The sequence below is a fragment of the Scleropages formosus genome, chromosome 15 (genome assembly GCF_900964775.1).
Source record: "Scleropages formosus chromosome 15, fSclFor1.1, whole genome shotgun sequence".
In the NCBI taxonomy this organism is placed as follows: domain Eukaryota; kingdom Metazoa; phylum Chordata; class Actinopteri; order Osteoglossiformes; family Osteoglossidae; genus Scleropages; species Scleropages formosus.
Window position 1 is genome coordinate 5,108,075 of NC_041820.1, and position 26,090 is coordinate 5,134,164.

The 26,090-nt window shown below is 46.5% G+C and overlaps 1 protein-coding gene across 1 annotated transcript in view; it reads right to left on the minus strand.

Annotated features, from left to right (window-relative positions):
* Nucleotides 1–26,090, minus strand: part of ralgapa2 (Ral GTPase activating protein catalytic subunit alpha 2) — a 98,865-nt gene that overhangs the window by 25,300 nt on the left and 47,475 nt on the right. Inside the window, 15 exon segments of the mRNA XM_029258348.1 lie at nucleotides 6,652–6,779; nucleotides 10,428–10,586; nucleotides 13,390–13,545; nucleotides 13,648–13,771; nucleotides 14,594–14,665; nucleotides 16,129–16,201; nucleotides 16,204–16,899; nucleotides 18,680–18,863; nucleotides 22,109–22,246; nucleotides 22,526–22,594; nucleotides 22,683–22,793; nucleotides 23,141–23,249; nucleotides 23,409–23,467; nucleotides 23,644–23,772; nucleotides 24,100–24,228. Of these exon segments, the coding sequence (XP_029114181.1) occupies nucleotides 6,652–6,779; nucleotides 10,428–10,586; nucleotides 13,390–13,545; nucleotides 13,648–13,771; nucleotides 14,594–14,665; nucleotides 16,129–16,201; nucleotides 16,204–16,899; nucleotides 18,680–18,863; nucleotides 22,109–22,246; nucleotides 22,526–22,594; nucleotides 22,683–22,793; nucleotides 23,141–23,249; nucleotides 23,409–23,467; nucleotides 23,644–23,772; nucleotides 24,100–24,228 (2,336 nt within the window).

Here is a 26,090-nt window from a genome sequence, read left to right on the forward strand (position 1 = left end):
TAGCTTGTGCCCACATTTGTCTTAAGAAATATTTTGGAGAAAACTGACAGGTAGTTTAAGCAACTGGACCTTTGTCACTGTGAGGATGTCGGGTCTATGAACATGTGTTTGGTGTGACAATCGTCCATGGCTCAGAAAGGTCATTAGTACATGTGAGATGAATAGCCCTGGATACTGCTCTTTTCCCACTTGTAAAGTGGATCTTGTGCCAAGACTATATCTGTTAGCCGCCAAAAACAAACATGAACATCCTGTATTCAGCGAGCTGAGTACAGTGATGTACAGCAAAAGAAAGACTCGTTCCTCACATTCCTCACCAGGTTAATTCATTCCATGAAAACACCCTGTTAGGCAAATTCTCATTGTCAAGGGGCTGAATTACCATTAAGTCTTCTGGGAGAAAAATGGCTCCTGGTGAAAAAACATGTCACCTAAAATGAATTAAACTAGCAAAAACAAAACATAGTTTTATGCTATGTATTTATGTTTTACATTTTTAAGTTTTTTTTTTTTTTTTTTATGTTTCATGAATATCTGTCTCCATCCAGTTACCTATATTAAGTACACACACACACACACACACACACGTCTGAACTGCTTGTCTCATTCAGGGTCGCGGGGAGCCAGAGCCTAACCCATCAACACAGAGCTTAAGGCCAGAGGGGGAAGGGACACATCTAGGACGGGACGCCAGTCCGTCGCAAGGCACCCCAAGTGGGACTCGAACCCCAGATCCACCAGAGAGCAGGACCCGGTCCAACCCACTGCGCCACCCTATATTAAATGAGTAGGAGTCAATCCACCATTTTATAATCCATCTTGTACAGTCATTGTTTCCAGGGTAATGTACAGCATAATACACTACGTTTAGGAATAAAACAGTCAGATTAAAACCACAGAGTGGCATAAACATTGAGCAAATATCTCTGTTCCAAAAATGCTGTTGTACTGATACCCCTGCTGTATGGGGGAAAAAAGCACTTGCGTAAGCTGTTGTAGTGGTCATCTTACATTATCTTCTTATGTGAGGGCTGTGTGTGCTAGTAAAACAATATTTAGACACAGTACATTTGTACGACTGCCTTTTCAAAGAGATGCAAAAAAGTACTGTCCTATTTCGTAGCCTAAGGAACAGTAATGAATAAGACAAGCTCTCCTGGGTCAAAGTGAAGGAGGACACCTACAGGAGCACCATGGTTTAATAAAAATAAAAACAACAATATAAAAACATCCTCAAGCTTGTCAATAATTACACAGCAAATATGATGGCGTTAAAATTAACGAGGTGATGAACAGAGACGCCCTGATTCTGGTGAAAGGACACCATTAATGTTGCCTGCAAGCCCTCAGTCAAAGGTAATGAGACAGAGATAAAGCTCTGGTGGAAACCATCACTGAACAGACTGAAAAAGGAGGAAGTTGACCAATTATCCACACCTCATTTCCCACACTTGATCTTAATGAACACAGTACAGAAGAGTGTGGTGCTGGGAGCTCCAAGGCACAGGCCAGAACAAACAAAGGAGCCGTAAACGATGCCCTCTACAAGGAGGCCCAGGGACCCGCGGCAATCTAACAAACAACTTGGCTAGAGCTATCAACAAGAGGTCCACAAGAAGAAGGGCTAAAGCCACCAAGACGGGTGCAGCACCCTAAATGGCCAAGGGCACTCACACACATTTGATACTGAACATAGCCAAGTGAACTGACACACCTAATACCTAACACGGCCAATGGAACTGACACACATCTGATACCCAACATGTCCAAGAGCATCAACACGCATCTCATACCAAATATGTTTAAGGGCAGTCACGCATGTCAGACACCCATCACAACCACATTTACATTTATTCATTTAGCTGATGCTTTGGAGAAAAACCACCTGACATGTTTGGCGACTTATAACGTGAAGTTACTTACAATTATGTTCCCATTTACACAGCTGGGTAATTTTACTGGAGCAATTTAGGGTAAGTACTTTGCTTAAGGGTTCTACAGCCAGAGGTGAGAATCAACCCTACAACTGTTGGGTCCAAAGGCAGTAGCTCTAACCACTACGTTACCAGCTGTCCACATGAGACTAACATCCAACTTGGCCAAGAGCACCTGCACACATCACACACCCAACATAAGCAAGCAGTATCTGTGAGGATCGCATGCCAACAGTAGTGGTATTTCAAAAGCAGCAGGTCTTCACAACAGGTTCTACAATTCACTACTTCCTGTTTTCTGAGCACAGAAAGAGAGAGGCTGAACACACAACATAAAAGGCCAACAAACAACCCTTTGTATGTCCTGTATTTCAATGCACAGAGGGTGAAGAACCTCTGATCCCTGAAAGGATGTGTGTACCTCCAGTCCAGGCACACAGAGAGAAAGACAAACGAGGCTATATCTGAGAGAGTGAGCAAGAGTGCTCCTTTCCATCCCATGGCTTTTCTTAAGCCGTGCACCCTGAAAAAAACTGAAATAAAGAGTGAAAAAAACACGCAGCCATGTTCATATGCTGGTATTTATGAATATCAAAATGCTTTTTCATTTATAGAGTATGAGCTGATGCACCAAGGCTTTGATGATGGAAATCTCGATGCAGGCGTGGAGAACGTATTGAAATGAATAACATTAGTGTTGAGGAAAAAGCCCTGGAGCACTTCTTTTTCTATCTCCCTCTTTTCTCCCCCAAACTGAAGTGCAGCGAGGAGATGAGCTGGAGTGGAGGCCACTGTCCACCACTTCCCATAATGCCACCTAAAAGCCTGGGCTTGCATGACTGGCTGCGGGTAGGAACAGATTATGGCTATTGATTGCTGCCTGGAGATGGATCCATGCGGGCGGGGGAGACAGTGTGTGGGGGCTATCGATCCCGTCCGGTGGGGAGGCCGCACTTCAGAATGAAGGTCACCGCAGCTTCATCTCACCTATTAGAGGCCCCCATGGCCCCCATCAGGGCCCACTGGTGGGCTGGTGTCCAGCAAAACCCCCCTCCCATCCCCAAACACTACCCATTACAACCCCCACCCCAAAATATCCCTTACTTAGATTGATAACGCACCAATCCTGGTGCTCTCCTTCTGAGAAGGTAACACTGTGTGACCTTGTGGAAAGGCTGCCACCCTACTGCACACCCCCTACCTTCTCCACCCTCTGTCGCTTGCTTCTCACCCACTTCTGATTGTCAGGAGACACTATCACAGAGCCTGTGGAAGGCTACGGTCTCCATTAAATGATCAAACTTCAAACACAAGTGCAAACCCTGGTGTGAAATTCCTCTAAAAAAGCCATAAATCGATGCTGATTTCCTTTCATTAGAAGATCTCATCTGTGGAGCTCCCATATACACTTGAGGAGGCTATAACAAAGATCCAACTACTCCCGGCTGCGAGCAATTTCGATCAGCACAGAGAGCAAGGACAGAACTTGTATCATACTGTGGACATGCACAGCAGTGTTACAAGTTTGCTGTGTGCAGATTCCCCGATACACATTCATCATTTCCTACTTCGCAGTCTGATTAAGAGACATTTCTATTGAAGTACACACCTGCTGTAACTAAATGAGTGTGGGCCTTGGATGTTCTTACACACTCTTGAACACTGGTCTCGCACTTGGTGGACAGCACCGAGGATCTCACCCTCCTGTGATCATCCCTCCCAGTTGCCCCCTCCCTATTAACATCTTTACGCATGGCCAAGGCAGAAGGCAAAAAACCCAAAGAAATTCATACGCAAAGCCCCCCTCCCCTGAATGGACATGAATTGTACCAGCTGTTTTTCTGTGTTTGGGGTTATTAATAATGAATGGAACATTATGTGCTGTTTCAAAGGGCAATGTAATTTCCAATCTACAGAGGCAGACGCTGCACTGTCAAATTAACTCACACTAAGGGCTCCGAAACAATATTACTCTCAAACTGAGAGCAGCTAACAACTGTTGAAGGCCAGGACTGGGCCTGGTCCAGGAGGAAGGGAACTGCAGGGCGTAGAGCTCTGTCCCGTGTGTTGCCTTCCAGGACCAAGTGCTAGTGGTCAGTTTTCTATATAAAAATCCAATTAATCAAAGCAATCCCTGCAGCACAGGTGCAGTTCACTGGAAGCCTCTCCATGGCTTCCTCAGTGAGACAGAGGGGCATGCTGCACCGTGTCATCTTTTATGTGGGCATTCGGGTTGCTTTGAAGAAATACTAAACTAATTACCTTGGAGAGTGGCCTTACAAGACGACTACCCAGGATTACCCAGACATTGTGGGAGGAACTGGAGAATGGATTTAGGCTCGGCCAAAGAAGATGCTTTCCCCATATTAAATAATTTAAAAAAAATATATAAACAATAATACCTTGAAGAAAAAAAAAAATACAAGGTCACTGTTTTGACAAAAATCCTGGAATCATCTAGAAATTCCTGACACAGGGAGGGAAGGGGAAAGAGAGCTGCATAAAGACAGAGAAATGTGTGGCAGCTGTTCCCCCTGGCCGAAGCGTACGCACCAAGGCTGCTAGCCTGTGGTTCCAAAACTGATAAATTATTTAGTGCCCAAGATCTGTCCTTTGCTGCCGACTCAGGAAGAGAATTATCATGCCCCCCTAATGATCCCATTTGGTGAAAAAAAAAAAAAAAAGTTAGCTCCAGGAGAAAAATTGTACTGGCACATAAAGAAAAAGCTGAGTGTGTTTTCTACACACTGTACCATTTTCTTAAAACACCCAAACAATGCATAATAAAAAGAAATGGCCTAAAGAAACAAATCTGTGCTCTGTACCTCCTGCCCCCACAATAAAACTTCAAATAGGATTAGAGTGAAACAAAAAAAAAAATAGAGGAAAGCTTATTTAAGTCCTTCAGTGATGCAGAAAGATGGCGCATTACAGACAGCACTGTTGGCAAGGTCGGCACAGAAGCTCTTCTGGACGAATCATCCAGCCCTTAATTCCGCAGTAGCAGCTCTGGGCTGCTGGTGATGCTGCCTTTAATCTCATCTGTGCACAGGAGAGCCTCCACACACCTTACCCAGGAGAAGCAGCAGGTAGGTTTGTACAGAGACTGGCCCAGGCCTCGAAGGAATCCCCACCGCAGGCGCTCAAGATGTCCTTCGCCCATCACTTACACTGCAATGATGCTCGGATTTGGATGATGGACACCTGCCGCACTGCAGTCCGACCTGGCTCCCCCCCCACAGGGTCGCATGCGCACACACACGCACGTGCTCTTGCAGACGCATAACAGAAAGCAGTGTGGAAGGGAGTCAGAAGAAGAAACAAAACACCAGAAATCCTTCAAAGCTCCTATTGTTGGCCATTTCCATTGAAGAAATTATGTGGGACAGTGGTCCAGGAAAGTTGAAACGAGCCCCCCCGAAACAGTAAACAAACTGCAACTCATCAGCCTTCAGCAAGGAGATTAAAAACAGGGGAGTCAGACCACAAGAAGCTGTTTCTTTGGGTGCTGCCTTCTGGATTTTGCACCCTCCCCCCCAACCACATTCCCCTCCACTCTTTTTAAACTGTCAGGTTTTGTCATGATGCCAAAGAAATTAAAAAAAAAAAAAAAAAAAGAGGAGTATACAACCTGCATTCTACACTGGGAACCCACGCTTATGGTCTCCATGGCAACCAGCCCTCAGCCATTGTCCTCCAGCAAGGCTTAGCATGTTCCGTCCGAGGTTGGCTTTGTGGCTGATCACATTTCTGTGTGTGACCTGCTAGCAACAGACCACCATCCCTCTTCTTTAGTTCATCTTAATTGAGATGCAAATTAATCTCCATTGCTGATTGCGCTCCCCTTCAACCAACTGACAAGTACAGCTGTAATCAGGAGTTTATGACATGCGTTTATAGGGATGGGGGCCCGTTTCAGTTGTGAGCTAGCTATTTATTTATTTATTCACTTAGCAGATGCTTTTTTCCCCAAAGTGACTTACAATGGATACCATGTAGTCTTACTAGCCCACGCACCTTATTCACCAAGGTGACTTGCACTGCTAGTGTATACTACAATGGGTCACTCATCCATACAGCAGTGAAACACACTCGCTCCGTGACACTCACACACTATGGGGGAACCTGAACAGCATGTCTTTGGACTGTGGGAGGAAACTGGAGCACCAGGAGGAAACCCACGCAGACACGGAGAACATGCAAACTCCACACAGACTGGGCGGGAATCGAATCCACGTTCTCTCGCACCACCCAGGCGCTGTGAGACAGCAGTGCTACTTGCTGTGCCACCGTGGTGCCTATTTAGCTCTCTGTCCATCTCTCTTAGGTCAAACAGGCCTAAATTACTGGCAAATACACAATCATAAACTCCATTATCCACCACGTTGGCTTGAAAAGAATATTCTGGAAAAGCAGTAGCAGCCACAGTTCAGCTTAAAGCCGTAAGCAACAGTGTGGGTGTGAGATACTAGCGTGAGCATCCATCCATACAAATGAATTACTTTACGCTTCATATACAAATTTGGTACAGCCAGTGACTCCGGCTCAAGGAGTCTACTGCGACGCTCACATTTGTAATGCTCTTAGTTTAAGTAAAAATAAACTTAAAAAACTACTTCAAACACCTACCTGATGAGCAGAGAAAGACCACAGTACTCTTTAGTTGCCCACTGTCACTGATTGTTGGAGCAAAGAGGAGCGGAAGGTGAAAGGATACAAACTCTGGTAGAGTGTCAAGCGGGACTTCACAGCTCTGCTGGCGTTGACACAGGTGGCACGGACCAGGCTGGGCAGCAGCGTTCCTGTGACAATGGCGCCATTAAACAGGGGGCCGAAGAACGGGACCTGCGGACGGAGATGGGGTCAGTGGGCTGAGCAGGTCATGGAGGGGACAGAGGGGAAAGTGCTTACATACTACCAGACTTGAAACAAAGTGGCATCCTTGGTTTTGCTGGCTTTTTCTTATGCTTTAAAGCAGACATTCTTAACCTTTTCTAGACCATGGACCTTTTAGAATCTAACAGAGGCACTAAGGAGCTCACCTAGAAAAATATCTAAATTAATACAGAGAAAATATTGCCCTGAATATATTTCACTGCAACTTGATCAACTTTAAATAGAATTATGTCATGAAGAACAATACCACAGTAATATTTTTGAACTTCTACTTAGACTAGTTTTCAAAGCAAGTCTGTGCTCCACAGACCCAAGCTACAAACCCCTGGTTTACGGTAAAATAAAGCAAAGGGGACAGTAAGCGAACTCCACAGAGGACAAGTGTTCCTGTGAAGATTTCTGCACCAAGGCAGCTGGTTTCTCACTTATATAATTGTTAGACACAGATTCCTCTCCTGCTTCCTAAGTGCAGGCTGCAAACCAGCCCATCCAGGAGGAGGAGTTCTCCCGTGCGGAAACAAGACCGTGGACAGGCCAGATCGATGGGTGCAGGACGCCGAACGAGGCGGAAGCGATCGTGGTCAGTGAGAGATGGGAACATTCACTCCTTTCCGGAAACATTTTATTGAACGGAGGAAAATGTGAGCTATTTTCGGCATGGGCTGCGTCAATGGGCAGACTAGGGGGAGGTGGGGCAGCAACCAAATAGAGAGGTGGGAGTAGGGAAGGGGTGCAGAGGCAATAAAGAGCACACCCTGAATGGGGAAATTCCTCTAATTAAAGATGCCAGCCAATATAATAAAGAGGAATGCAGGTTCCATCCAACATGTGACAACAGCAGCTGCGCTACCACATGGCCGTCATGCGTTGGGCAGGATCGCAGCATGGGACAAAAAGCTGACCAAACGCGACACGTACCGCTAGCGGATAAAAGAACCACTGTGCTCAACAAGTCCCACAAACTGCTGCTAGACTGCAGAAGAGCTGCAGTAAAACTAGCCATTAACAGAAGAGCAATGCATCTATTTTTTGCTGCTGAACCTAATTTGAGTGGGCCGGACGGGACAGGACTCGGGGGGGTGTGTGTGTGCTTAAATTGGACTCAATGACCATTGACCTGGAAACTGATACAATCAGATTGCAAGACACCATTCAGATGCTGCCTGCTCTCCACAGTACCTGAAATCACTTCATTATTTCTCTGTCTTTCTGCTCCCCTGATTAGCCTGTTCTCAGATGGGGGAACGAGTGCCGTCTCCTTTTCCGTCACCTCGCCAATTCAGTAAGATGAACCTGTGTGCCGCCTGTGGACCCTGCTGAGGACACAACGGTGGAGCAAAGGCAGCACTTTTGGAAATTTGGCCGCTGGCTGGAGCGTGATTGAGGAGCAGTGGTTCAGTGAAAGGAGGGGGAGGTGGGCCGAGTGGATGGCCAGAGTGTCATGTTCGCCCGGCTGCTGATGATTTGGCCACACGTCTGCACCAGACACAAACTGCCGGGCGAGTCCCCCCACCAGCCGCTGCTCCGCCCCGTCACACTGGGCCCACATTTGGCTACAAACCACTTTTTCCCTTTTTTTTTTTGGGAGGGGAGGCGGAGAGGGGGCAGTGATTGAGGGGCGGACTATTGTCTGAAGTGTCCCCCATGCATCTGTGAGGCAGGAAGAGCACTCACAGTGACAGACTTTCCATTGTTTTCAGAAAAACGGTCCTGTCTGTGCAAAGATGCAGGCACAGTTCAGGATAATTGCTTTGCCTAATTAATCAAAAAACACACACGCGCACACATGCACACACAAATTACAAAAAAAATAAAGAAAAAAAAAAAAGGCTTTGCTACCAAATTAGAAAATGAAATCCTTCAAGAGGAAGTTATATAATTTTAAATGGAGAAGCTTGTCTTTCCAGTTAGCCCTGCTGCCAGTACTCCAAATGAACCAGGGGGAGTGCCATGCCACAGACCAGGCCATATGTTGCCATGGCATCTGTAACATGATAATGAAAACAGGATTCTCCTGCACTGGGGAACACACTCTGCACACTCCAAATACCATAGCCTCTCAACCTGGAAGGAGCGACAGAGCGGCACTTTAAAGCAGCACAGGGGCAGAGGCAACAGCCTCACAGCGGGAGATAGACTCTTCCTCTGTCCATGCAAACAAGAGCCTTTGGTCAGAGAGCATAAGTAAACAGTGTGATCTGAGTACCCAGGTTCAAAAAAAGGCAACAAGAGTGAAATGTGACGCAGCGTAGCAGGTTTGTAACATCTTTTCCAGGGAAAGGCAGCACTGAACGTCTGTCTTTGATAGAGAACCAGGCTGAAATGCGGGGCCGATGTAAGGCTAAGTGTGGAGACGGGGCTCCTTTTAACCATGGTACGCTAGCTGGTCTCCAGGCTCTGAACGCATGTAGACTGTTCTCATACACAACATCTGGGGGCTTGGCTATGCTCTGCAGCCACCCTGCAAGACCAAGGGAGGGACGACACAGGAACAGCAGTCACACGAAGAGTAACGTATTCCTGGTTAGGCCTTACTATATCACTGTAATACATTTGTACCAAACAAAACGCTGTCATCAAACATGAATGTTGATATTACTGGAGGTGTAGAACTACAAACAAAAGTACTCCCCCGATGAGGGGGAGGCATTCATATTTATCCATTTAGCTGACGCTTTTCTCCAAAGCAACTTACAACGTTAATCTTCCAGTAACTATTTATCCATTTATAAACCTTGGTAATTTTACTGGAGCAACTTAGGGTAAGCACCTTGATCAAGGGTACTACAGCTGGAGGTGGGATTTGAACATTTAACCGTTGAGCCGAAAGGCAGCAGCTCTAACCACTAGACTACCAGCTTCCCAGCTGGGAACAAATCAAAAGTCCCATAAAAATCAGCTAAATGAGAGACGATAGATTTGTGGTTCTGAAGTGAGTTTTTTAAGACAACATCTTTTAGGATACAGCATCACTGGGATAAAAACAGTGCTGCAAAGCAACCAGGTGCTCCTTGGACCAGCTGACCATGCTGCCTTGTGCAGGTGACCTCAAGTGATACTCACAGGTGAGTCCTCGCAAGGTCCAAAGAGACACATCTAAGCATTGCAGCGCTTTCACTGAGCACCAAAGATGAAAGCGAGATTGGAGACAGTGAAAGATGCCACCCAAGCTCTGAGCTCGATGATCAGCCACGCAAGCGGGAGCACCTGTGACCAGCTGGGGGAAGAGCAGCGCAGCACAAAGCCATCAAAATGTAACATCCAGTCCACAACTAAGGACAATTTAATATGCATGGCACCAACTGCTCTACGATGCCTGCCATGAAGGCAACGACTAGATGCTCGCTAGCCTTCTACACCGCACTTACACCTGTGAATGATTTCCCATTTCCCACTGACCTGCACTGAACGATGGGCGTCTGTCAGACCCAGGGCCAAAGGAGCATGCTCACACACGAACAATTACAGCACAAACACTACACAGCTGTCTGCATGCAAATTAAATCAGAGAGTAAAATGAAAATGAAGGTTGGCATCCACAGTGAAGCAGAGGATTGTGGCTAAGCACTGCGTCAGGAGTTGGGCTGAGGGGCCTACCTGTGGCTTCTTCATGATCTGGACGTAAAACATGTGGTTCTTCATAGGGTATATGATGATCAGCACGTCCCCAAAGTCGGTGGGGATGATGCCCCGCCGGTAGTCCCTGGTGTGTTCCGACCAGACAATGTGTACCTCATCGTTGCCTAGGTGACGCAGCTGCCAGGGGGAAGGGGTTGGTTAGGTGAAGTACTCAGAGGAGTTTTGGGAAGGGTGTGAAGAGGGACCGAACTGTGGGCAACACTGACGTGAAACCATGCCTGAACTGGGTCAAACTATGTCCAGGAAAAACTTCCCTAAAAGCAAAGATCCAAACCAGGTCCTGACCAAAGAAAACAAAAAACAACAATTTTTTTAAATATTTATTTTGGCACAGAATCTTTTTATTTAAGGAAAAAAAAATTTGATTATACACTAGATTATACATGCAACAGTATGTTTACATACTATTACTGTAATTCTGTGCACAGATTTCAATTGGCCAAACAATCTGGAAAGTTAGGAAAACCGCTGTGGCTATGAAATTATAACTCAAAGGTGAGGTTAATTTATATATAGTATTTGTCATTTTCAATCCAAATTACTTTAGATTGCGAATGGAAAAAAATAAACTAATGCTCGTAAACAGGTCATTCTAACAAATTAACTTTTCTCTTGGGGGTTCAGACAGTCATTTCCACTTTCTATTTATAGCAAAGCAGACAAAAAGAAGACACTGCTAGTTTATTATTTACAGTGGATGCATAAAGTCTGAAATGAGCTGTACCAACTGCCGTGTGCGTGTTCCTGCACTACGAGCCTTTCTGCTGTAGGTGAACAAACAGCGTGCTCCCGTCTGCCATAAACAGGAAAGAGAAACATCTGCCAGCCGTGTCGAACCTAATGAGCCATTACCGCATCGTAGTAACGTGCCCCATCCACTAAAAATGCAATTAACACTTCATATGAGAAATCCTTAGATCACCGTGGCGTGCTAAACAAACACTCAGCAAAGTTGTTTTCATTTAGCCTGTCATAAGATAAACCAGGATACTTAGCCGCTCAATGCTGAGCCTTAACAAATCACAGGCTGTTGCAAATCTTGTGAAATCGGCAGAAGTGAACTCAGCCGGGGTCAAGGCAAGGGCCCTGCGACGAAGCACGGGCCAAACAACGACGTAAATCCTAGCTGGTTGTGCTCCTCCGATGAGTGCTGTGCACGCTTTGCCTAATGGCCGTGCTTCTTCCGTGCAGATAGCCCCAGTCATATTACCCCTTGTTAACCCAACTGCCTGCCCCCACTGGCAAAATGCTTCCTTAAAAATAGGCCCTTTTCTGTGTGCTTGTCGTGCGGGGGTAATTTATTTGCTGGGGTGGAGGGCGCCTGGAGGGCCAGAGGGGTGCAGTGAGTTAGGGAGGGGGGTGACGGGGCCACTCGTCACCCTGACATCAGGCCTGGCGTGACCTGACCTCCCCGGGTCCCAGTAACCGCATTACCACCGGCAGCTGCTCTGCCCCGCAGCCCAGAAATTGGATTGAGGAATTCATGGCTTTTTCTTTTCTTTTTTCCTGTTGGTTTGGCCACAGCCTGATAAGCCCCTTCTTCCCCCTGAGGAACAATCTGGTCTACGAAAGCCCCACACTGTTTTCTTGTGTGCAGATGGGGGTGGAGGGGGTGGACTGAAAGTTTTGAATGTAAATTGGAAGAGAAACTTCCTGTCGGAGGAAGGACTCGCCTGACAGATGATAATGCCGGCCTTTCACTGTCCCCCCACTCCCACTCCTTTGCCACGAGCCCCGCCATCGTAGGGCCTCGCTTCCACAAGCTGAGTGGACCTGCCAATTTCTGTCCCGCCTCTGGCTAGCAGAGGGGCCTGGGAGGATGGAGGCGCAATTACGGGGCTCCGAGTCAAATGAATTGAGGAAACCCAACAGCACACTCCGGCCTAGGCCGGCAGGACCCTCCAGCGTTGCAGCCGAGCCGCTGAAAATCAAATCGAGCGAAAGCTAACTAATTTCCGTGGCTGCCGAGCAGAGGTTCAGTATGGGGTCGGAGTCTTTTTTTTTTTTTTTTGGCGGGGGGGGGGCGGAGGGTTGGAACAGCGAGGATTGGGGGGGGCTTGAGTAAAAGAAGGAAACGGCGATGAATTTCCTCTCTCGGCGGGATGTGGCATGATAACATTGGCGGTGCGGGGGCAGGAGCCCGTTGACTCGTTTCTATGCGGTAACCGCGGCGCGGGGAGCGGGCACAGAGCAGGAGGCACACTGATGCAGCCATTGATTTCCCCTGCAGGCTTCGCCACAATCAGATAAAGGGGCCCGCCGGCGTCCGCTTTGCGCCTGCCCTGGCAGGGAGAGATAATGGCCGAATGCGGGCCCCGGTCACACCGCGCAGAAGAGGGGAGGCCGAGGCTCAATGAGCACGAATCACTCCCATTACTCAACTGTCACATGCCTCTTCTCAGGCGCCTGGCCTCCTCCTCCTTCTCGTCCACGACTGCTCCTCTGTCGCTGTGGGCTCCGCCGGGCTGCCACGTCGGACGCCTCTTGAGCGTCACTAATCAACGGCAGCGCCGAGCAGCCACGGAACCCGCCGCCTTCCTGCCCCGCCTTCCCGATGCTTACTGCTTGAGATGGAGCGCCGCGGTCACTGGGGATACGGGGCCTTTGCACTGCTTGTGGCTGCACGGTGCCACATTCGACATCTCAGGATACAAGAGACAGATTAAGCGTTCGGAACTCAGGAAGCACGGCCGCTAAAAGACACGGATTTGTAACCTGAAGGTTGCCAATGTTCACCGGAGGGAGGTACTTGAACCTGTCCAGTAAAATAACCAGCTGAATAATGGATACAATTTAAGTGGCTCAGGGTAAAAGTGATAAAAGTGTCAGGTAAGTAATGACACGATTAAAAACTTGGTGTTGTGTGTGGCTGATCAGGGTTGGTTCAAGTTCAGCTGAGCTCTGGGCTGCTGCTCTGTACCTTTTTGGTAAGGGAGTCGCCAGAGTCGGAGGGCATCCGCGTGGAGACGTGGAAGATGACCTCCACAGTGGAGGTGGCATAGTAAGGGGCAGTCAGCCCTGTGCTCCCATTCCGCTGCAGACCCCCCATGAAACCACAATGCGTTGCCAGATCCACCTACAAGACCCAAGGCACACATACAAAGTGTGAGTGTGTGGGCTTGTAAGAAGTGGGTGTGTGTGTCACTCTTTGCATGGTCACTTTCAGACAGGACTCTACCTCCCATCCGAGGCCCGATACAAAGTCCTCGTAGGCCTGGCTCCCCTCTGTGTTGGACAGGATGGAGCACTTGTCCTCCTGTCCATCAGCGATGTAGAAAACTGCAATCTTGTGCGTCTCTCTGCTATGAGACACAAAACATACCTACATGAGTTACACTGATATGACTCCCCAGATAATGTCACACAAACTGAAGGCTTTAAATTATGTTGGGTAACAGTGTGAGCAACTGCACCAGCTGTATAATTCACAGACCCACCAAGACAGCCTGATACTGATAAATCTTAGCTGAAACAATACAAGGTTATCAATTACTAAATTTTCACCTGCTCTTCCTCTTAAGAATACAAATGGTATTACAATGAGAAATAGAATTGCAACAAAAGATTAAAAAAATTAATGAGTTTAGGGGTGAAAATGGATGCTGTTCATTTAAGAAAAAAACAAAAAAAAAAAAAACTGTTAAAACGCCACTCTCAACAGATTAATAAATCCACTCTTTTAAAAATCTTTCCAATCTATTGTACAAAAAAATAGAAAGACACTACATTTCATTGTTCTCCGAATACTGCGCTTGCAGTTCTTTGTTACCGGCAGGCTTGCATATCCTCGCAAAGACACGTACTGGGGGTTTCACATGCTTCAACTTGGGTTGCCATGTGAGAGGCAAGCAGCAGAAGTATCTCCTGGGTATTCTTTAATAAGCCCCTGTAATTAGCTATTCCAAAGGCCCAGTGATCACTGCGGCACGAAGCGGCACAACACTGTCATCAGACACAGGACGACCAGGATCAAGAGGGACTTGCAGCTCTGAGTGATGCGAGTCAGGCTAACTAAATTACGCATTGGACACCTTAGCATCTTCACCCTTCACCATCTGATGCTCTCTGGTACTCCTGCATTTCGTCTGACCAGAAGAAAAAAAAAATGGGGTAAAAACACTTACCACTGCCTGGAATCCAGATTTTTGAGTTCCCGTAACAGTTTGGAGTTCTTCTTTAGGAGATGAAAGCTTTTTCTAATGAGAAAAATAGAGCGAACATCAGTCCCATAGCTCCACACCTTTATTTAATCAGCGAGGTGAAATAAATAACAGTGAATACCAATCCAGTAAGCGGCAATAAAAAAATCCACAGACACAAATATCCCAAAAAAAGTTCTCAGTTAAATTACTTTCCCATAAACATTGGTGAGATCCACAGAATGTAGGTGAGGGGAAGGCAGCAGATCAATGGACTGCACCATACTATGATTTGGCTTGCTAATTCTGACCAGTGGTGGACTTCTTACACATCTGCAGCATCCAGTGTGCTGCCCAGCGATGGAAGGCCTCTCTCATATTCCTAAAAGATGAGCGTGTCTAATTGGAGAAGGTTTATATATAATAATAATAATAAAAAAAAAAAAAAAAAAACAGGAGGAACATGCCAGGGAGGACCTGAGAGGAAACAGTGGGACACCAGGGCCGTGTGGAGAGCAGATTAATTCACCGTCAACCTGCAGCTCTGACTGCCAAGCCTCCCGCGGGAGAGGAAGGAGCTCAAATTGAAACTCCAGGGGGATAAATGGAACCTTTTTTTTTGAGGGAAGGTGGAGAAGCAGACAGAGAGAGCCAGAAGCGCAGCCGGACGCCAACCATAGATGGTACAACGCACCACCATCATCACTGGCCCAAATCAGCTTCCCTGAAAGGCTCCATGTGGCATGAGCTGAGTTTGTTTCTCTCTCTTTGCTCGCCCTCCATGTAAACATGGACACACAACATTTCAGAAAGATGTAGTTTACACCACCTGAAAGAGTGCTCTATAATATCCCTGGGCTCCCCCAGTTACTCCCCTAAATCACAATGGAACTTTTGCAGCCTGAACAGTCCAAATAATTTATACATTTTTAAATTTAAATAATAAATTTTCAAATTCTGATATAGTTGGCACTTAAACGGCGAGATACGCTTGGGTCACCATCTCCGTCAGCACAGAAGGCGTTTTCTCAAAATCAGTCATGAATAAAATAAAAACGAACCTGTGAGTCCAAATTTTACTGACCAGGTTATTATTTATTTATTTATTAGTAGTCTATCATTTAGCTGATGGTTTTCTCCATGGTGACTTACAGCGACATGTACGATTCAACAACTTACACTGATTTACCCAACAATAGAAATGGGTAATTTTTATTGTATCATTTCAAGGTGAGTACCTTGATTGATGGTACTAGAACAGATGTGGCATCCAAGCCACAGCCCTCTGATTGGAAGGAACTTTTCTAACCACTACACCACCCACTGTTCGTTACTTTATGAGACTTTCATGTGAAACTTAAAATCCATCCTAGCAGGTCAATGCTCAAGTACAGGAAATCCCATCCAATAAACTGCTATATTTCATTTCTACAACACAAGGTCCATCGACAGGCTGTGCCATCATAGTCGGTAGCATATGGCATGACACCACCATCGAGAGGAGCCATGGGGTGAGTTACCTGCGCTCCCAGGAGTTCATGCCCAGGTCATTGAGCAATAACCTGCAGAAATAGAAGGGGGCCCCGGGCTCCTGTGGGCTGGCTCGCGCTGGCAGGCGGCCCTCACGCTTGGGCTGCTGCTCCACTTGCACACGTGCTCCTCCTCCAGGGCAGTCTGTCGCAGGATGGCCTCCACGATGGCGTTCTCCTGCTCCAGAGTCATGCCGCAGGGTGAGGGGGCGGGCTGGTTGAGCGTGGGCTGCGGCTGTTGCAGGCACTCGGGGCTGCTCTGTCCCAAGCTCTCCAGAAGCTCATCTAGCACATCCTCCCCGTCCTCTGCCTCCTCCCCGTGTGTCTGATGCAGTGACACAGGCGCCGTCCTGAGTATGTCTGCTACCTGGTAGCCTTGGGGCTGATCTGGAGAAAGTCCATCCAGGACCCTGTGGAGGACCCCACCATCCCAGGAGTACTTCCCAGAGATGTCCCGTACGATGACCCGTACCTGGGACGGGACTGGGCTGGACTGGCCCACTGCCGTAGGCTCCGGTGGCACCTGCAGGTAGGATACCAGGGTGCTGTCGTTGAAGACAAAGAGCTGCAGGTTGGGGCTCTTGAAGACCTCCGAGGAGAGCTCCGAAGACTCCACATAAGGGTTGTCGTGGTTCTCGCTGACCAGGCTGTGTAGTAGGGCGGGGCCACCGCTCAGGGGATGGTGGCCCAAGTGGTTTACAAGATGTGTCATGACCATCCTGGCAGTCAGCGGGATGAGCTCCATGTTCCGCCTCTTCTTCTCTGATAAGCCAGAAGCCGGGGGGGGGGTGGGGGTTATAAGAGTAACGTGAACACCACCAACTCGAACATTTCCTTAGATGAAAGTAGCCCAGCGCAGATTACGCACACCTCAGTGTAATCAAGTCTACAGGCTGACCATCAGCAATGCCCCGCTAACAGGCCTAACGGAAGCTAATGGGCATCCAGTGCACCTCACACACCCATTAGCTGGTGCATAAGTACGACCGCAAACACAAATAAGCTGCGAGACCAATTGTCTTTGCCTGTGTCCTCTTACCAGCCATCTGGCCACCCTTTCATTTAATCTCACACTTTTACAAAAAGAGTAAAAAGTTGCACTCTGCAATGCTGGAGAGGCCTTTCTTCCTCCTGCAGATGAAAGTGTTATTTACGGTAACATTTGCGTTTTTACCAAGGGTCCGAGCCCATGCGTCAAAATATTCAGCTTTCTTCTCCTGTCCTTTCATATCGCGGAACAAAAATAGCTTTCAGTCATTACATCCAAGAGGGTGTTTTTTCATTTTTCCCCCTTAATAGTTAGTCTGTTCACACTCTGTGTGTACCTTCTAATCATTGATGACACCTTTGAAAAGAGCATTCAATCCCTACAATGGTGAAAAGATTCCCAGTCCTCAGTTAATGACTGCCAGATCTTTGTAACGTGATGAATAGATATCTACTTACCCTGATACTGAATTAGAATTATGTAAATGGTCAGGACTACTCAAACTGAAAGGGATACATTTTTATTCTTTATTAAGTCAGAAAAAAATAAGAAATGCGCACATTGTGACAGTGCTATCAATACCATCATCCCCATCAAAGTATGAAAAGCGGAGGATATACTGATCTTTAGAGAGAGGACTGCATTAGACTTGCCAGTGCTTTGATGCCATGTAATCAATATAAAAGCAGAAAGAAAATGTTCGTTGCTCATTAGTTGCTTTTCCAAAGTTCTGTAACTTGTGCAGCACTAGACTGCCCTGTCAAGTACTTCTGATCAGAATGTGCTGTTATAGACAATCACAAACCTGTCAAGCTAAAGAACTGAAAAACCTACAGCATCTATAAGGAGTAATATGAATTGAATCACCATTACAGAGAACTCAAATCAGTGTGATCAGTGAAATATTTATTGTTTTTCGTAGGTATGTTTGGAAGATGTCTGTGGGAGGAAATAACAGACTTGCTTTTATATTAAGCTGTTACAATACTCTGGTTATGGTCTGCAAGACAACCAAATGATGAGTACCGCGAGACCTGATCAGTCCCTACGCTCCAGTAGGAGCGCTGCGCTCCTTCACCTCTGGCTGCATGGAGGTCCCACTCACTAGGGGTTCAAAATCAAAAGTCTGTAGATTTTCAGTTTTGGCCCTGATGTAGTGGCATGAGGCCCCCCCCGCCTCAGAACTACTGAATCGCCTCCAGCTTTCAAGAAGAGCATAAAACCAATATTCTTCAGAGTCTCTTCTCTTCATTTCTTAAATTTGCATCCATCATCTGTTGCGATCATCTCTCATTTTCCTACGAGACTCTACTGTATGTTCAGGTAATGCTCGCAGGCAAAAGCAGTGATACTGAATGGATAAATGTAAATGCAGTGGACAAACTGATCTTACAAACGTATGTCTGCGTTTGAAGCTCTGTCTGCTGTGAAATTCTCACACCTGTTGGTGGTTTGGACTGGAACAAAGATACAAGTAGCAATGGTCTGCTAATTAAGTTTTATGAAGGTGCTGCCCATCTTCTACGGTGCAGTCACGTCTGACTTGGGGCCTACCCTCTGCCACAGTGAGCAGGTTGCTGAAGTCGGTGGCGGTTTGCGCGGGTGGCGGCTCAGAGCTCCGCACGCTGCCCAGGTTCAAGAAGGGGTCGTAGTCAGAGGAGGAAAGGTCCGCCAGGCTGAGGAGGTAGTGGCTCTGCTGGGTGTGGAGGTTGGAGCCGGAGACGCAGCAGTGCAGCACCTGTGAGAGAGCTCCATGTGGTTACCAGGATACAAACTACCGTCTCATTACCCAGACTACATAACACCCTATAAATACCTCCGTTAAAACACTCCTGTACTTTCTCTGAAGCAGTACGCTATCAGAATTACATGTATTTTTTACATTACACCCTATAAATATCTCCATTAAAACACTCCTGTACCTTCTCTGAAGTAGTATGCTATCAGAATTAGACGCTTTTTTTCTGCCTACATTATTTGGAAGGTTTGTCCAAATCTAGTTTCTTTGTTTTATTTTTTTATGTTTACTAAACAAATGTTAAATGTTCCATTTATTATAAGCAATACCCAAAATGTTTTGTGAACTAAAAGTTGCACCGCACTTTGACAATACAGGCAGCCAGTACTGCACACAACACATACCTGTACCGTATGTCTTGTACCTACTGGTAGAAACAAGCCTCACTTAGCCTCCTCTTTCTCGTTTGATCATCAAAATGTGTACATGAACATTTCCTGTTTCACAGATGATGAACGAAGAGCACCGCGACTCATTCTGGTGGCATGCTCTGCAGGACGGTTCAGTAATCCTCCTGCTGCAAACTGGTTGTGTCACTTTCTCCCAATTCCACTGGCATCGCCTCGCAAAAGAGGAACCGTAATTAGATGTCCCGGAGGAGTGTGGACAAGCAGCTGAGCATTGTAAAGTTCATCCCTGCGCAAACAACATGAGGAGGGCTGATCCACCAGGGAGCCCACAAGGCTTACAGAGGCATCTGCGCTGGGGTTCAAGCAGGATCACCTTCATGCTCAGCAGTGTGCAAACGCAGTTGTTAAACAGCGCAGAGTAAAAGCCGTTTCATGGCCGAACATATGAAAGATGCCTGAATTTAATGCCATAACAGAGCTGAAGACAGAAGGAGTGGGTGTTCGGGGGAAGCTATGTAGCACACAGTGTATCATCTTTTTAATCCCTCCGCATATTGATTCTCGTACCAGATGGAAACCCATCTAAAAATGATGATGTGCGTTGATGTAGCTAATAGAACAGTTTGGTTGGTTAGGTCAAACATACACATTTTTACTGGCCTCTTGCACACAACCTGTCGTCACACACTCTGACAAACAAGCGGAGAGATGGGCAAATATGTACAGAGGAGCACATAGCGATTTATCATTTTAGACTCCTGCTGTTAAACTCTCGACTAAAAACAACTTCAATTAATTAAAGAATTGAGACTGAGCAGATGATTTAATTTCACAGAGACAAACACTGTTGGGCGTTTCACTGCAGCAGTTCAAGAGTCACAAAACCTACTGGAGCTCAGAATGCCGAGCATGTCTCTATGAAGTCACCAGCTCAGCTGAGCTCTCTTAACAACTCAATGTACAAACATTCAAATACTCGAAGGATGAAATTTGAAGAAACAAATAAATACACAGTCACTCGCATTTCCTTGCATAACTTAACACGTATAATGATACGCATAATGAAACGCTACCCATTTGGTGGTGTTTTCCTCTACACAACAGAACACACAGGAAACCCTGCCTGAAAGCCCACAAAACACCACCTCTTGGCAGCAATCAGAAATCTTCAGAGCAAACTAGAAATCCATATAAATCAACATAAATTTATGGATCCTGACTGGGTGACACATGGCCGCTGAGCTGAAACAATGTCGCACTCTGAAACCTAGGTGGTATGGAGCGACTTGGGTAAAACCAGGAGTTGAGCAAGTTAAGAAAAGTTTGGATAAAGGAGCACAGGAAGAGAGCAGCTAACCACTGCGCAAAGTGTCCCTGGTCCTGCTGCTGAATACGGCAGTGGTGGGAGTACGGACAGAACGTCGCTCGCTAGTCCACACAGAGCACTTGATGGGCCCACGAGCAACAGAACTGCTGGTTACTGGTCCAAACAGAAACCCCCATTGCAACCCATGACAATGAGGGATTTATTTATTTTCCTTTAATACACCATGTACGAGGGCATTACTCGAGTTCCTTTGTTAAAACTGCACTCTGAGCAATGGGAACAGTTATTTATCCCGACCCCATTTTTTCTCGCCCTTATTTTTCATTTTGACACAAACAAATTATTTTCCAAAGGGCAAAAACAGGGCTGAAAGCCTCTAACAGGAGGCACAGAATGTGCTGCAATTCCATAAAATTCACACCTATCCACAAACAAGTGCACCCTGGGTTCGAAGTGATTGTCCAGCTGTCCTTGAAATCAGTCACAGGAAACAAGTCCAGGATAAGATTTTAGGCGGGGGGGGGAGGAAAAAAAAAAAACTCATGAGAAATGATACACTTTAAAAATTAAATAAAGAAAAACATCTAAACTTCACCACTTTATGTCTGAATCATATGCAGACAAATTAAAAGTCGCTTAAAAATGCATATATGCAGTGGTTAAACAGAGAAGATCTCTATACCTACGAAACCCACAGACAGACAGACAGACAGACAGACAGACAGACAGACAGACAGACAGACAGACAGACAGACAGACTCAAACATTGCCCTGAGCAGGGTCGTGGCGAACCGGAGCCTAAATCGGCAAAACAGGGTGTGAGGCTGGAGGAGGAGGGGACACACACAGGACAGAACGCCAGTCCACCGCAAGGCACCCCAAGTGGGACTCGAATTCTAGACCCGCCAGAGAGCAGGACCCGGCCAAGCCCGCTGCGCCACCGCGCCCCCTCCTAAGAAACCTCTGAAATTAAATATATATAATATCCCTCCAAAATCAAATGATTCCACTGTAAAAACGAACCTTAATGGAATTACAAAGCTCCGCACCACGTCCCCATTCAGTGTTCATTTTGGGAAACACTTGAATGTTCTGTTCTGCTTGTTCCAAGGCTTCAGACTTTATTTTTCTCTGTTTTTATTTTTTCCGTTTATATAAATTCAACAATTATAGCCAATTTGGACAGTCCCGATCCGTCGCGGACAATTTCATATGAGTGACTCTAAAATGGGAAAAGTCCATTTCTCTCAAGAGAACAAAGCATCATTTTAAAATCAAAGAACAGCTCCAAGACAGCAGGACATATTAAATGGCCAAATGGAGGACTTTAAATAATCTGTTATGACCTATTTGCGAATGCAAAAATCAGGGCTGCTTATCACTGATTTATATGCCAGCGATATTCTAAAGAGGGACCGATCCGAGTCATAAACACACACATTTTACACACCATCGCTGCCCAAGGTGGATTGGGTGGTACGCTGGGGAAAGGTAAAGACGGCACGCACCCTGTAGATGTAGTCGAGCAGAGGGGTGTTGTGGGACGAGGGGTCGTCCAGCAGTGGTATCGAGATGGGCTCCAGCAGCGTGCTCAGAGGCAGCGCCATACACCAGTCCAGCAGGCACAGGAGCAGCGAGACCATTAGCTGAGTGGCAACACACAAAACAAGAGCTTTTCCATTAACCAAACCTCCGTGCACACACTCTTCCTCCTCCTGCTCCTTCACCCCCTGGCCCCCACCCCAGTGTTCCCGTTCCAACAGAACTAAGCAAAAACAGGCAACAAGCAGCTGAGGGGGGTGAGGAAGTAGATGACAGAATTATATCTAAATTCCAGCGCTAATTCCCTCTCTCTCTCTCTAGTAAACAACACAGGCAATGCAATAAGATGAGCACATTTCACATTTCAGTGCTGTTTGTTTTACCTTTTTGTCAGCCTCCACCGTTGAGTGCTCTGCGCTCGGCAAAAGGAATGCTATGGTGGCCACAAAAATCTGGAAAGGAGTTGGTCGTTAAAGCAGATATATTTTAGGAAGAGTTGTGCACACTCCTGAGATGGAGGGAAGGTGTTATCGCTCCTACCTCGGTTATCTTCTTTGGAAGGGATCGCTCGTACTTCTCCAGATGCTGCCAGTGGTAGACGAGCAGCTGGAACAGGTCACATGCTACGTGGGACACCACCTTGTTGCCGAACTAAAGGTATGTGAAGAAATGACAAGCAGAAGTCATACGTACTCCAAGTCCAGTTTTTCTAAGCCTAAGAAATTCTCAGTCTTTCTGGAGAGGAAGGAATAAACCTAGGTGTCAAGTAAAAGGCATCAATAAAGCACCCAATGCAGTGATACAAACACATCACCTGAATGGTTACAGACAGACAGAAACAGGGTATTGAACTCTTCATAAAATTACAATGGACTCTAGAAAAAGAATAACACACGAATATCGATCCATCGGGATCATTACTGCGTACAGCTTTGTACACGAGTTCCTCCTCTTTGGTTGGGTTGTGCTGAGGCAGGAGAGACTGCACCTGTACTCACCTTTAGTGTTACACCAAGCACATTAATCGCGTCCTTAACATGCGGGTGATTGGTCTGCTGGACGAGCTCTTCGCAGATCCAGATCCCGAGGCTACAGATGGCAATACACCTGAAGAGCAAGAAACATGAGAATGTGGTCAAACAAAACACGAGCAACATGTCAGTATCCGTTACAAACACTGGATTGTACACAACAGGATGCCACAATTACAAGAGCTCGGCATTTAATAGTTCTGCATCCATCATGCGGAGAGGGGATACGGCATACCTGGCCTCTTCACAAGTCTCAGTGCGTGTTGTTTGCAGCAGAATGTTGACCAGATAATCCTTGGAAAAAAGAAAAAAAATTTCAGTCATTCTGTTCCTCAGCGCAATTATCGCTGGAACACAAATTTATAACCCACACAGACAGAAAAATCTCTTCCAAGAAGCTTTTTATAGGGAGTTAAAAGATGTGCCGCAATGCAGATGGTATTCAATTTATTATGGTTGAATTTCTCTACCTTTATGTCCTCGTTGCTCACGATGATGTCAGCAGTTCCAGGAATGGTTTGAAGCAAAGGCATCTGCATGTACAGGTTGGGGAAGCAGACAAGCGATCCGAGGACAGTCTGTGCTTCGATCCGAGGGGCCTGGCAAGCACAAGACAACGTTGTCCCTACTTTAGCACATGAGTCACTGAGCTCAGAGCCTCAGCACATGACTAAATGAAGTTAGAATATGCATCCCTTTAGAGGCTCACACCAGTTGCTCTTTAACGATTTACATCAATCCAGAACTTTACCAATTTAAAAAAAAAAAAGTTACACTTGTCACTTACGCAAATAAAACTTGTGAGCACAGCTGTATGAAATTTCTAATTTCACCAACAGCAGTGGTTGTTGCCTGCTATTTAGTCAGGACTCATCACGGCATGCATCACATGGTTCCATCGAGTCATACCGGTTGCTTCCGCTCACCTCGGAGACGTCGGAGCCGAGGACCCTGGCAGCGGCCGTGATGAAGTCCCCCACCAGCATGGTGAAGCCGGGAAGGCCGAGGGAGAAGAAACGGGGCGAACAGTGTCGGATAACAGTGTTCAGGACATCCTGGAGAAGGAAACGGTACAAGAAGTTAACAGCATCTCCACAAGCATCATACTGAAAAAAAATGAAGAGAAAGGGTCACATGACAGAGGCTGTATTGTGTCATGCATTTCTTCATGTTTACATTACACTAGTAAACGTTATACAGCAATGTCTTTCGTGAAAGTGTTCTGCAGACAACAGAACGAAGGTTCAAAGATAAAAACTATGAAACAGTTTCCCCTCGAAGAGAAAAACACTGAACGCACCACAGACAGTGCAAGGCCTAGCAGGAGCGTGTTTGGTCTTTGTAACATGAGGTACCAAGCAGGGCCCAAACGCTCAAGTGGAGGGGGTTCGAATCAAGCCCATCTCTGAACTTAGAACAGCTGCTCCACACTGTAAAGTCACTTCATCAATGAGCGAGCAGAGCTAAGTGCCTTCTCTGGCAATTACAGTTATGACCCATGGAAAAGCCACTGCTAATCTGTGAGTGACAGCTGAGCTCCACAAACACTTAAAAAAAAAAAAAAAAAACAGCCTTACTGCGGCAGACCCTAAACTTCCTTTCGGAAGGTGTGACAGAGATGAGCCCCGCCGTTTACTCAGGGCCTTTCTCAGGGTGGCTGGACCCATGGCAACAGTCTGTCTCAGGGAGAGCAAACAAACCTTGAGAGGCAGAGCAGGTGGGAGCTCTGGCGCCACTACAATATGGTGGGGGCGGTGGTGTAAAAGAAAGCCCTTTACACAGCACAGGCGTCTGATTAATGTCTGCCTGTCCCCACACACACACACCTGTAACTGCGTGCTGGGCCCACGTACTGAGGCAGGGCTGCTGGGTGCCGAGGCACACAGGGCAGCACTCTCTCTGTTGACCTACACAACTTTGAATGAAGCATTTGTACAAACTCATGCTCTAAAGCTGGAGGCACGGAGGCATATGGAAACATGGAGAACCAGTCACACCATTTACCATTCACCTCTTAAGGAAACATCTGTTGTACCTTCTAGCCTCTCTTTATAAGAGAATGTATACTGACTGGAAACACTATCATCATCAATTTCCTTGTACAGAATACAGACCAAATACAAGCACAACATGAACAAAAGAACAACGGCTGTTTCTAATTCTTTAAACCACGATATCCAGAGGGAAAGGTTAGCAGAATTTAAAAAAAAAAAAAAAAGGGGTACAAAAGGTGCTGGAGCGTGTCCAGAACGTGAGGAGCAGCGCGTACCAAAAGACGCAAGGCTTCGGGCCAAACAGAAACGAGAATGGTTCACATTACTGAAAATGTGCAGGGGATCCTTAAAGGTGTGGTGGACTGCTCCTTGTCTGAGGGTGGCGCACGTGTGTGTACACAAGCCAGGCCCGGGGTCCAAACATCTGTCCCGTATCTCAAAGATAAAAAACAGGTGGTTCAAACAGAGGCCCTGTGCATTGCGCTGCCATCATGCGGTACTACAGCAAATACCGGCCGTGTTTAACTACTCACTACCTGGTGAATCAATCATTTTAATTGAATGCTTTGTAAATAGAGGACGGGGAAAAAGGGTGTAAAAAAACTGCACGCAATAAAAGAAACATGCTGCGGCAAAAATAGAAAATTGGTTTAAGCGTTGAGTTGGATTCGCGTTTTCCCTCATTTCTGCAGTAATTGACCTTTGGAACGCAATGTGTTGAACAGTCAGAGGTAATTAACAGCCACAAACAGTCGGGTGATTGCACAAAATGAGCATTTTAGTGGAAGTGGCAACTCCGCAAAACATTTCCATTGTGCCTGTAAGTACAGAAACACAATTTGAAAATTTGTGTGTGGAAATGGAAAAAGGGTCCCATGGCCCCCCAATCTGGCCAACGGTTTTGTTCCCATAACAAAAGGTGC